The sequence below is a fragment of the Cyprinodon tularosa genome, unplaced genomic scaffold (assembly GCF_016077235.1).
Source record: "Cyprinodon tularosa strain WSP-4 unplaced genomic scaffold, ASM1607723v1 ctg1367, whole genome shotgun sequence".
Taxonomy (NCBI): Eukaryota; Metazoa; Chordata; class Actinopteri; order Cyprinodontiformes; family Cyprinodontidae; genus Cyprinodon; species Cyprinodon tularosa.
Window position 1 is genome coordinate 64324 of NW_024038186.1, and position 13672 is coordinate 77995.

Genomic DNA, 13672 nt, shown 5'->3' on the forward strand with positions numbered 1-13672 from the left:
CGTTAGCTTGCCGCCATTAGCCGGCCGCTGTTAGCCAGCCGCCGTTAGCTGGACGCCGTTAGCTTGCTGCCATTAGCTGGCCGCTGTTAGCCAGCCGCCGTTAGCTGGACGCCGTTAGCTTGCCGCCATTAGCTGGCCACTGTTAGCCGGCCGCCATTAGCTGGCCGCTGTTACCTGGCCGCTGTTAGCTGGCTAGCATTCGAGTGGCGGTTGATGATTATCATCTTACTACATATCAGTTGCTTTCTATCTATATTTATCTATGGATTCTAGTTCTCTGACCGACAGCGGCTAGATTTAGCTAGCTAGCTATCTAAATGCTAGCAAGCTCAGTAAATCTAACAGACTGGAGCCTCTTGAATTGCAGCTCTAGCCTCAGACGTAGAGGCACAGCTGGATGAATTTATCAGACATAAATCAGAGGCTCCAACTAACGACAAAGCGAGGGAAGAACGTCATCACGATGGTCTAGGAAGGGCGTCTCCAGCGGACTCTTACCCTGGCTTTAATAATTGTAGGTCTGGGGTCCAGAATTCCTTGCATCTTCCTCAAAGCAGGAATAACAAACAGGTTGCATGTGACCACGGCAGAGACAGGATTACCTGCAGACATCCAAACATGGAGTCAGATTCCTGCTCAGAGCTGCAGGAAGTTTCACAGACAGCATGCAGCCCTGAGGAGCACCTGGCAGAGCGAAGATCAGTTTTCTTGTTCCATCGATGTCGACGGTGGCGAAGGTGGTGGGAAGACTGTAGGACAGAAAAACCTTCAGCAGCAGGATCTGTAGTTCTATGTTTTATGAGTTTTATGGGTTATATCCAACCCTAAGGACAGCTGGGAAAACTGGGCATTTCAAAGGTCCTCTGGCTCTAAATATCAGACGCTGTGCAAAGTGTGCAGCTTGAGCTGCTTTAGGACGAAGGACGTGTGAACAAACAGAAACTCACCCTGGCTTCATAAAGACTCGTCCAAAGTGGATCTGAGCGTGAAGATCGATATCCAGCACCTGTTTCAGGTAATCCTGAGGGAAACAAGCACACAGAGAGCAGCTCAAACACACCTGCAAGAGCTCAGGAGAAACCTTCAAAGATAGCAAAGGTAGATCACCTTCTCCCCCATGGACACGCCCCCTGAGGTGATGATGACATCGGCGCGGCTGATTCCCTCATGCAGGGCTGACAGCAGGTCGTCAGGGCTGCAAACACAAAGACCAGCTCAGTGTCCTGCAGGACGAGACATATGAGACAGGGACAGCACGGCTTCCTACTTGTCTCCTACGATGCCCAGATTGATGGTAGGGTATCCGTGCTCCTGGATGGTGGCCAGAAGGGTGGAGCGGTTGGAGTCCCTGATCTTTCCTGGATGGAGATCATCCTCAGGATTCAGCAGCTGCACACAGACACAGACACATTCAGAGGGTCTCCGTCTGCAGCTGATGGGCGGGTCTGGATCTTCATCTGGGTCTCTACCTCATTTCCAGTAGACATCACGGCCACCACTGGGAATTTGTGCACGCTGACCTCAGTGACCCCCACTGTGGCCAACAGGCCGATCTCTGAGGGGCCCATGTGGGTCCCTTTGGCCAAAACACACTCCCCTCGCCTGATGTCATGGCCGATCGGCCTGGAGACAGAAACACCCACAGTCAGGGAAGATGGATGGATGGATGGATGGATGGATGATGGATGGATGGATGGAAGATGGATGGATGGATGATGGATGGATGGATGGATGATGGATGGATGGATGGATGGATGGATGATGGATGGATGGATGGAAGATGGATGGATGGATGGATTGGGTGATGGATGGATGGGTGGATGGATGGAAAGGAAAGATGGAAAGGATGGATGGTGGATGGGGATGGATGGATGGTGGATGGGAGGAAAAGGATGGAGGAGGATGGATGGATGGTGGTTGATAAATGGTGGAAGGATGGATGATAATGGATGGAAGGAAAAATGGATGGGTGGATGGATGGATGATGGATGGATGGGTGGGTGGAAAGGATGGATGGAAAGGAAGATGGGGTGGTGGATGGGTGGGGGGAAAGGGGTGGGTGGAAAGGGTTTGGTTGGGTGGATGAAGGATGATGGATGGGGTGGATTTGGGTGGATGAAGGATGGATGGATGGTGGGTGGATGGGTGGGTGGATTATGGGGTGGCTGGATGTGGATGGATGGATGGATGGATGGATGATGGGTTTTGGGTGGATTGAAGGAAAATGGATGGATGGATGGAGGTGGTGATGGATGGATGGGGAAGGGTGGGAAGGATGGATGATGGATGATGGGGTGGAGTTTGGAAAGGATGATAAATGGTTTGGGAAAGGGAAAATGGATGATGGATTGGGAAAGGATGAAGGATGGGGTGAAAAAATGGATGGAAGGAAGATGGATGGGGTGGAAAAGGGGATGGGTGGAAGATGGGGATGGGGTGGATGTGGGGTGGATGGATGGATGGGGATGGATGGGGTGGAAGATGGATGGATGGAGGGTGGTTTGGGTGAAAGAATTTTATGATGGATGGGTGTTTAATGGATGGTTGGGGTGATTTAAAAGGATGGAAGGGAAAAATGGATGGTTGGGTGAATGAAAGGGGTGATGGTTGATAAAAAGGATTTATGGATGGATGGAAAGAAGGATGGATGGAGGGGTGGGAAAATGGATGGGTGGATGATGGAGGTTTGGGGGATGGAAAGATGGGAAGGATGGATGATGGATGGATGGATGGATGGATGATGGTTTATGGATGGAAAGGATGATGGGGTGGGAAAGGATGATGGATGGTTGGGATGGATGGGTGGATGATGGATGGTTGGGTGGATGGGGGATGGTGGATTAAAGGATGGGTGGATGATGGATGGGTGGATTTGGGTGGAAGGGTGGATGGATGGAGGGGTGATGGGTGGATGGGTGGATGATAAAAAAGGATGGAAGGGGAAAATGGAGGGATGGTTTGGGTGGGTGGGGTGGATGATGAGGATGGATGGTGGATGGATTGGATGGATGGGTGGTGGAAAGGTTTGGGTGGATTGGGTGGAAAGGATGGGTGGGGTGGGGGTGGATGGGGTGATGGATGGAGGAGGATGATGGATGGGGTGGATGGAAGGATGGGTGATGGATGGTTTTGGGTGATGGATGGATGGTTTGGGTGATGGTGGAGATGGATGGATGGATTGATGGAAAATGGAATGGATGGATGGATGGGGGATGGAGGATGATTGGGTGGATGGGTGGATTGGGGAAAATTTGGGTGGATGGGTGATGGATGATGGAGGGAAAGGATGGATGATGGGGTGGATGGATGGAAGGATGATAAATGGATTGGGGAAAAGGGAAAATGGATGGATGGAAAGGGTGGATGGATGGGTGGATGATGGATGGTTTGGTTGGGTGATAAATGGATGGAAGGAAGATGGTGATGGATGGGGGGGATGGATGGATGGAAAAATGGGGTGGATGGATGTGGATGGATGGAAGGGTGGATGGATGGATGGATGGAAAAATGGATGGATGGTGGATGGATGAAAGGATGATGGTTTGGGTGGGTGGGAAAGGATGGAGGATGTTTAAAAGGAGGGGAAGGGAAAATGGATGGATGGATGGATGGGGTGAATGAATGGATGATGGATGATTTAAAAGGTGAGGGGTGGGTGGATGAAAGGATGGATGGATGGAAGGGTGGATGGATGGATGTTTGGGTGGAGGGGTGGATGGAAGATTTGGGGGGATGGATGAAGGATGGATGGAAGAAGGATGGATGGATGATGGATGGATGGGTGGAGGAAAAGAATGATTGGGATGGGTGGTTTAATTTGGGTGGTTTTGGGTGGGGTAAAAGGATGGAAGGGGAAAATGGATGTTTGGGTGGAAAGGATGGAAGGAAGATGGATGGATGGATGGATGGATGGATGGAAGATGGATGGATGGAAGATGGGGAAAGGGTGATGGATGGATGGTTGGGTGAAAGGAAAGGATGGGGGATGGGGTTATGGAAAAGGGTGGAAAGGGAAAAAGGGTTTGGGTGGAAAGGATTATGGATGGATGGAAGATTTGGGTGGATGGATTTTTTGGGGGGATGGGGGAAAGATAAATGGATATGGGGTGGATTATGAATTTGGGTGGATGGATGATAAAAAGGATGGGTGGATGATGGATGGATGGGTGATGGGGTGGATGGATGTATGGAAGTTGGATGGAAAGGGTTTTGGGGGGATGGATGGGGTGATGGTTTGGATGGATGAATGAAAAGGGGTGTGGATGGGTTATGAATGGATGGATGGATGGATGGATGGAAGATGGGGAAAGGATGAGGGGTGGATGGATGGGTGGATGGAAGAAAGGATGGATGGATGGATGGATGAATGAATGGAAAGATGGATGGGGTGGAAAGATTTAAAAGGATGAGGGAAAGGGTTTTGAATGGAAGGGGGGATTTATGGATGATGGAAGATTGGGAGGGTGATGGATGGATGGGTGGAAAGAAATGAATGGATGATGGATGGTTATGAAATTTGGGTGGATGGATGGTGGATGGATGGGGTGGAAAATGGGTTGGGTGGGGTGGTGGATGAATGAATGGTGATGGGGTGGATGGATGATAAATGGATGATGGTGGATTTTGAAAAGGATGGAAGGATGGGGGGATTTGGGTGGGGAAAAAGGTGGTGAAAAGGGTGATGGATGGAAAGGGGTGGATGATGATGGATGGGTGAAGGATGGATGGGGTGGGGTGGGAAAGAATGGGATGGGATGGATGATAAATGGAATTGGGGAAGGAAGATGGATGGATGGATGGATGATGGATGGGGTGGGTGGATGATAAAAGGAGGAAGGAAAATGGATGGTTGGGATGGGAAGGATGGTGATGGTGGATGGTGATGGATGGATGGATGGGAAAATGGATGGGGGGATGGATGAATGGGTGATGTTTGGGTGGATGATAAATGGATGGAAAAGGGAAAAGTATGGATGGAAGGAAGATGGATGGATGGAAAGGATGGGAAGATGGAAAGGAGGGAAAGGATGATGGATGGATGGATTTAGGATGGGTGATGGAGGATGAATGGGTGGGGTGAATGGATGAATGGATGGATGGATGATTAAAAGGATGATGGATGGGGGGGGATGATGGATGGGGTTTTTGGATGGGTGGATGGGGTGAATTTAATGGATGGATGATAAAAAGGGGGGATGGATGGGTGGATGGATGGTGGATGAAAATGAAGATGGAAAGGATGGATGATAAATGGATGATGGATGAATGGGTGGATGGAAGAATGGAAGGGGTGATGGATGGATGATAAATGGATGTGGATGAATGGTTTGGGTGGGTGAATTTGGGTGGATGAATGGTGATGAAAAGGATGGTGGATGATAAAAAGGATGATGGGGTGGTTTAAAGAATTTGGGTTAAATGGGGTGATGGATGGATGAATGGTTTATGGAGGGGTGGATTTAATTAAGGATGATAAAGGATGATGGATGGATGGATGGGGTGATGGATGGGTGATGGATGGATGGATGAATCCAAAAGGATGATTTGGAAAGGTTTATAAATGGATGGGTGGAAGGAGGGAGGATGATGGATGGAAAGATAAAATGGATGAATGGAAGATGGATGAAGGATGGATGATGGGTGGATGGATGAATGGGGTGAAAATGGGTGGGAGGATGATTTAAAAGGATGATGGAAAGGGTTTGGGTGGATGGTGAATGGGGTGGATGATTTGGGGGGGTGATGGATGGATGGTTTAAAGAAAGATGGAGGATGATAAATGGATGAATGGAAAATGGATGGATGGATGAAGGATGGGGGGATGGGTGGATGGATGAATGAATGGATGATGGGGGCCTGGTTTATAATGGGAAAGAATGGATGATGGAAAAAATGGGGTGAATTTGGGTGATTGGAAAGGGTGGGGTGATGAATGGGTGGTGATGGGTGGATGGGTCATGGGTGGGTGGATGATGGAATTTAAAGGATGATGGGGTGGATGGATGGGAAAGGATTGAGATGGAAAGGAAAAGATGAATGGATGGGTGATGGATGGATGGGAAAGGTATGGAAGAATTGGATTTTGGGGGGGAGTTGGGGTTGGGTGGAGGGGATGGAATTTAATTGGGGGAATGATTGGGGGGTTGGGGGGGGTTTAAAAAGGGTGGGAATGGGAATGGGGGGGTGGGATGGTTGGGGTGATGGGTGTTTGGGGGGGAATGGGGGATGGGGGAAAGGGGAAAGGAAGGGGGCTGGGAAACGGGGGGGGGATGATTTTTTTTTAATGGGGTTGGTTTTGGGATTTGGGGGGGGGAAAGGATTGGGGGAAAAAAATTTGGGATGTTTAATGGAGGGAAAGATGGATTTGGGTTGATGGATGGGTGATGGATGGAGGGGATTATGAAAAGGTTTGGGTGATGGATGGATGAAAGGATGATGGATGGATGGGGTGATGAATGGATGGAAAGATGGGGGGATGTGGGGTGGGTGATGGATGGGGTGGATATGAAAAGGATGGATGGGTGGAAAGGATGGGTGGATGGATGGATGGAAGTTTAAAAGGGAAAAGGATGATGAATTGGGAAAGGATGTTAAAAGTGATGATTTGGGTGGATGGATGAATGGATGATGGATGGGGTGGAAAGGATGAATGATGGGTGGGTGGATGAAAGAATGGATGGGGGGGATGGATGGGAAAGGGGTTTTGGATGGGTGATGGATGGTTGGATGATGAATGGGTTGGGGTTGATGGATGGGATGGAGAAGGATGGATGGATGGAAAAAGGATGATGAATGGATGGATGATGAATTTATGGATGATTTAAAAGGGGTGATGGATGGATGGTGAAAAGGGTGATGAATGGATGGATGATGGGGGTGAATGGATGATGAATGGGGTGGATGATGAAAAGGAAAGGGATAAAAAGGGTGGTTTGGATGGATGGATGAATGGATGATGGATGGATTTGGGTGAAGGGGTGGATGTTGGTTTGGGGGGTGGATGGGGTGGATGGTTGGATGAAAAGAATGGGTGAGGGGGAGGATGATGGGTGGATGATAAAAGGGTGAAAAGGGGTTTATGGATGAAGGGTGGGGTGGAATTTTATGAATGGATGATGGATGGAAGGATGATGGATGGATGGATGGGTGGAAATTTGGGGGGGTGAAAAGGGGTGATGGATGGATGGATGTGGAAGGAAAGGAGGGTGAATGGAAGGATGGAAAAGATGGTTGATGGATGATGAATGGGGTGGGTGAATTTTGGAAGGGATGTTTGGATGGATGATGAATGGATGGGAGAAGATGGGGTGATAAAAAGGATGAATGGATGTGGGTGGGTGGGGATAATGGATGGATGGGTGGATGATGGTATTTATGAAAGGATGGGTGAATGGGTGGGGGTGGATGATAAATCGATGAATGGTTTATGGGGTGGGAAAGGAAGGGTGATGGAAAGGGGATGGAAGGATGGATGGTGAATGAATGGATGGATGGATGAAAATGGTGGGTGGGTGGATGGTGATAAAAGGATGATGGAATTTTAATGGGAAAGAATGGGAATGGATGATAAAAAAGGTTATGGATGGATGGATGTTTAAAAGGGGATGGATGAATGGATGGGGTTTAAAGGTTTGGGTGGTGGGATGTTAAAATTTGGGTGATTTGGGGGGAATGGTGAATGGATGGGTGAATGGAGAGAAAGGAGGATGGATTTATAAATGGATGTTTGGAAAGGATGGGATGAATGGGTTTGAATTTATAAAAAGGATGATGGATGGATGAATGGATGGGGTGGATTTGGGATGATTGTTGGTTTTTAAATGGATGTTTGGGGGATGGATGGGGGGTGATGGAAAAGGGGGATTTGGGGGATGGAAAGAATGAATGGATGATGGAAAGGGGGGATAATGGGTGATGGATGGAAAGGTTATGGATTTGGGTGATAAATGGAAAGAATGGGATGATGGATGGGAATGGATGGGGTGGATGGAAAGAAGGGGTGAATGAAGGGTGGATGAAAAAAAAAGGATGATGGATGGGTGGATGGATGGATGAAGGGGTGGATGATGGGTTTGGGGGATGGGGGGATGGATGAATGGATGGATGGATGAATGTGGATAGGAGATAAATGGATGAATGGATGAATTTGGGTGGATGGGTGGGTGGTTTGGGTTTGGGTGAATGAAAGGATGATGGAAAGGGAAAGGGAAAGATAAATGGATGAATGGATGGGTGGATAAATGGATGAAAAGGAAAGATGGAAAGGGGTGGATGATGAATGGGTGGGTGATGGGAAAGGGGGGGGTGAAAGGTGGGGTGGGTGATGGGAAAGAATGGATGATGGATGGGGGTGAATTGGGTGGTGATAGAAAGGTTTTATGAATGGGGTGGGTGGTTTGGGTGGGTGGGATGATGGGGTGAAAAGGATTTTGGAAGGGGGTGGATGAAGATGGGGTGGTGTTTAAAATTTGGGTGAATAAAATGTTGGGGGATGGATGGGTGGGAAAGGGTTTATGGATGGGATGGATTTAATGAATGGGGTTTATGGATCGGGGTTTGGGTGATAAATGGTGGATGAGGGTGGGTGGATGATGGGGTGGGTGATGGATGGGATGGGTTTATGAATGGTTTATGGATGGTTTGGGTGGATGATGGATGGGGGATGGGGTGTTTGGAAAGGATGGGGTTGGGTGAGGAAGGGGTTTGGGTGAAAGAATGGGGTGGATGATAAATGGATGGGTGGATGGATGGGGGGAATGGATGGTGGATTTTGGGGGGGGATGGATGATGAATGGGGGGGATTTATGGATGAGAAGGATTGGGGTTAAAGATTTGGGTGGGATGAAAGGATTTATGGATGGAAAAGAAAGGGATGAATGGCCCTGGATGATGGATGGATGGTTTTATGGTTTGGGGGATGGGTGGATGGATGATGAATGGATGGATGAATGGATGATGGATGGATGGATGATGAAGGGTGGATGGTGATGAAATGGTTGGGTGAAAGGATGGTGGGGTGATGGATGAATGGATGATGAATGGGGATGGAGATGAATGGATGGATGGAAAAAATGGAAGTGGATGGATGGTGAATGGGGTGATGGATGGATGGATGGATTTTAATGGGATGGGGTGGATGGATGGATGATGAATGGGTGGATGATGGATGGTGAATGGGGTGATGGATGGGGAAAGGATGATGAATGGTGGGGTGATGAATAGATGGAAGATAAATGGATGATGGTGGGGTGGGGTGATTGATGGATGGATGAATGGATGAAGGATGGATGATGGATGGATGAAAGGGGGGATGGGAAAGGGGTGGATGATGGGAAAAAAAGGATGATAATGGAAGATGGAAGGATGGGGGTGAATGGATGGGTGGATGGAAAGGATGAATGGGGGATGGGGGGATGGGGTGAGGGAAAGGATGGATGATGGATGGGGGTGGGGAAAGGATTGGGATGGGAAAGGGGGTGGGGTGAAGAAGGGGTGGATGATGGAAAGAATGGATGATGGAAAGAAATTGGGTGATGAATGGATGGGTGATGAATAGATGGGGTGATTTAAAAGGATGATGGATGGGTGGAAGGAAAGGATGATGGGATGGGTGGAAGAATGGTTTATGGATTGGGGTGGAAAGAAGGGGGGGATGTTTGGATGGGGATGGATGGATGGGGTGGTGGGGAAGGGAAAGGATGAATGGGTGGATGATAAATGGAAAGAATGGATGGGTGGATGAATGGAGGGAAAGGATGATGGATTTGGGAAAGGGATGGATTGGGGTGGATGATGGATGGATGATGGATGGGGTGGATGATGGATGGATGATGGATGGAAGGGGTTTATGAATGGGTGGATTTAATGATGGATAGGGTGGGGAGAATGGATGGATGAAAGATGGATGGATGATGGGTGGATGGGGGGATGAAAGGGGTGGGGGTGGGAAAGAGGGGTGGATGATAAATGGAATGAATGGATGATGGATGGATGGATGAATGGGTGGGGTGAGGATGGAGGGGTGAATGGATGATGGGGTGGATGGATGATGAAATGGATGGGGTGATGGAAAGGGGTGGGTGGTTGGGTGGATGGGGGGGATGGTGGATGGATGATGAAAAGGGGATGGATGATGGATGGATGGGGGGATGGGTGAATGGATGTTTGGGGGGGATTTATGAATGGGGGATGATAAATGGATGCGGATGGATGGATGAATGGTGATGGATGGATGGATGGCAAGAATGGGGTGGGATGTTGGATGGGGGATAAAAAGGTGAATGGAAAGGTTTATGGAAAGGATGATTTAAAAAGGATGAATGGATGATGGATGGATGGATGGAGATAAAGGATGAATGGAGATGGATGGATTGGAAAGGTGGATGGTTTATGGGGGATGGTGGATTGTGATGGAGGAAGGATGATGGGAATGGTTTATGGATTTGATGGATGGATGATGGGTTTAATGGATTTATGGATGGGATGATAAATGGGTGAATGGATGTTTGGGGGATTTTGGGGTGGATGGATGGGGTGATGGTTTGGGTGATAAATGGATGAAAGGATGATGGTGGGGGGGGGGTTTGGGTGAAAGGATGGGTGGGGGGGATGGGGTGGATGGGATGGGGAAAGGTTTATGGGGGTGGATGATAAATGGATGAAAAGGGGTGATGGATGGATGGATGGATGAATGGATGATGGATGGTGATAAAAAGGATGAATGGATGGGATTGGGGTGAAATTTGGGTATGAATGGATGATGGATGGGTTTGGATGATGGAATGGGGGTGGGTGGATGATGGAGGGGGGATGGGGGATGGATGGATTGATCATTCCCCTTTTAAAGCCCCTAACTAATCTTTTGCAGAGTTAGATGTTGCGCTCTCACCCTGACGTTATATCAGCAGCATTAAGAGAATCTGAACTGTTTATTCTACTCACAGGTTTTCTAGGTTTAGTGGTTTTTGGCAGTTTTTTTTGTTTAAAAATCTAAAAAAGTCTTAAAAAAAAAAAGCTTTTAAAGATGGTGGGTAGAAATGGGCATCCCGTTAGGGATTTGTAGCGCTTAGCTCAGTTTCCTGGGGATTTTAAACCCAAAAAGACCCACGATGGGCCATTTTGGGTTTTTAAAATTTTTCTCCCTGGGTTTTTCCTTTAATTTTCCTGTCCGGGCGGGGGCCCGGACCTTTATCCTAAACCCAGCTTTCCCCCGTGCCCCGGGATTTAAAGGGAAAAAACGGTGAGGGCTGAGGGAAACCCCAAAGGTAGCTACGCATACAGATGCTTACGTCCTTAAAACTCTCTCAAACAGGTCAGTGTCTTCCCCCTGGACCACGGATTTAGTCCACAGGGGGATCGGAGGCCAGTCGTCCTCTCATCACCTGGGCCCGGCATCACTGTTTTTTTGGGTAGGCTGCAAAAACACAAACCCGAGTTTATATGCAAAAAAAATTTTTCCTAAAGCTGACTGACCCTTTGCCTTTAAAAATTTACTGCATTTAGCCCAAAAAATGACTGACATTTGGCCTAAACCCCATGACCCTTTAGCCCAAATCTGACTGACCCTTTAGCCCAAAACCTGATGACATTTGGGCCCCAAAACCCCGTTTACATTTGGGCCCAAAAACCCGACTGACATTTTTGCCTTTAAAAAGGGAAATGACATTTTTGCCTAAAGGGTGGGTGACATTTAGGGTGGAAAATTAATGCATTTAGTCTAAACCTTTACTGGGCATTTAGCCCGAACCTTACTGAAAATTTAGTCTAAAACCCTTTTTGAAAATTTAGTCTAAAACCCTTTTCCGAAATTTAGTCTTTAACCCTTCTGACATTTAGTCTAAAAAACCCGATGACATTTAGCCTTTCCTGACTTGACATTTAGCCTGAACCCGATTTACATTTGGCCTAAACCTCACTGACATTTAGCCTAAACCTGACTGACATTTAGCCTAAAGCGAACTGACATTTAGCCTAAAGCTGACTGACATTTAGCCTGAACCTTACTGACATTTAGTCTAAACCTTACTGACATTTAGTCTAAACCTTACTGACATTTAGTCTAAACCTGACTGACATTTAGCCTAAACCTGACTTGACATTTAGCCTGAACCTGACTGAAATTTGGCCTAAACCTCACTGACATTTAGCCTAAACCTGACTGACATTTAGCCTAAAGCGAACTGACATTTGGCCTAAAGCTGACTGACATTTAGCCTAAACCTGACTGACATTTAGTCTAAACCTGACTGACATTTAGCCTAAACCTGACTGACATTTAGCCTAAACCTGACTGACATTTAGCCTGAACCTGATTGACATTTAGTCTAAACCTTACCTCCATTTGGTCTAAACCTCACTGACATTTAGTCTAAACCTGACTGACATTTAGCCTAAACCAGACTGATATTTAGCCTAAACCTGACTGACATTTAGTCTACACCTTACTGCCATTTGGTCTAAACCTCACTGACATTTAGCCTAAATCTGACTGACATTTAGCCTAAACCTGACTGACATTTAGTCTAAACCTGACTGACATTTAGCCTAAACCTGACTGACATTTAGCCTAAACCTGACTGCCATTTAGCCTAAACCTGACTGACATTTAGCCTGAACCTGAGTGACATTTAGCCTAAACCTGACTGACATTTAGCCTAAACCTGACTGACATTTAGCCTAAAGCGAACTGACATTTAGCCTAAACCAGACTGATATTTAGCCTAAACCTGACTGACATTTAGTCTAAATCTTACTGCCATTTGGTCTAAACCTGACTGACATTTAGCCTAAAGCTGACTGACATTTAGCCTAAAGCGAACTGACATTTAGCCTAAAGCTGACTGACATTTAGCCTAAACCTGACTGACATTTAGCCTAAACCTGACGGACATTTAGCCTAAACCTGACTGACATTTAGCCTAAACCTGACTGACATTTGGCCTAAACCGGACTGACATTTAGCCTAAACCTGACTGACATTTAGCCTAAAGCGAACTGACATTTAGCCTGAAGCTGACTGACATTTAGCCTGAACCTTACTGACATTTAGTCTAAACCTTACTGACATTTAGTCTAAACCTTACCGACATTTAGTCTAAACCTGACTGACATTTAGCCTAAACCTGACTTGACATTTAGCCTGAACCTGACTGGCATTTGGCCTAAACCTCACTGACATTTAGCCTAAACCTGACTGACATTTAGCCTAAAGCGAACTGACATTTGGCCTAAAGCTGACTGACATTTAGTCTAAACCTGACTGACATTTAGTCTAAACCTGACTGACATTTAGCCTAAACCTGACTGACATTTAGCCTAAAGCTGACTGACATTTAGCCTAAACCTGACTGACATTTAGCCTAAACCTGACTGACATTTAGCCTAAACCTTACTGCCATTTGGTCTAAACCTCACTGACATTTAGCCTAAATCTGACTGTCATTTAGCCTAAACCTGACTGACATTTAGCCTAAAGCTGACTGACATTTAGCCTAAACCTGACTGACATTTAGCCTAAACCTGACTGACATTTAGCCTAAACCTGACTGACATTTAGCCTAAAGCGAACTGACATTTAGCCTAAACCAGACTGATATTTAGCCTAAACCTGACTGACATTTAGCCTAAACCTGACTGACATTTAGCCTAAACCTGACTGACATTTAGCCTAAAG

The 13672-nt window shown here is 47.1% G+C and overlaps 1 protein-coding gene across 1 annotated transcript in view; it reads right to left on the bottom strand.

Annotated features, from left to right (window-relative positions):
- Nucleotides 1-13672, bottom strand: part of LOC119778648 (gephyrin-like) — a 37253-nt gene that overhangs the window by 4349 nt on the left and 19232 nt on the right. Inside the window, exons 13-18 of the mRNA XM_038277989.1 lie at nucleotides 1470-1727; nucleotides 1268-1389; nucleotides 1108-1195; nucleotides 948-1021; nucleotides 685-749; nucleotides 499-602 (exon numbers count right to left, since the gene is read on the bottom strand). Coding sequence (XP_038133917.1) covers nucleotides 499-602; nucleotides 685-749; nucleotides 948-1021; nucleotides 1108-1195; nucleotides 1268-1389; nucleotides 1470-1727 — 711 coding nt within the window. The remainder of the gene's footprint in view (nucleotides 1-498; nucleotides 603-684; nucleotides 750-947; nucleotides 1022-1107; nucleotides 1196-1267; nucleotides 1390-1469; nucleotides 1728-13672) is intronic.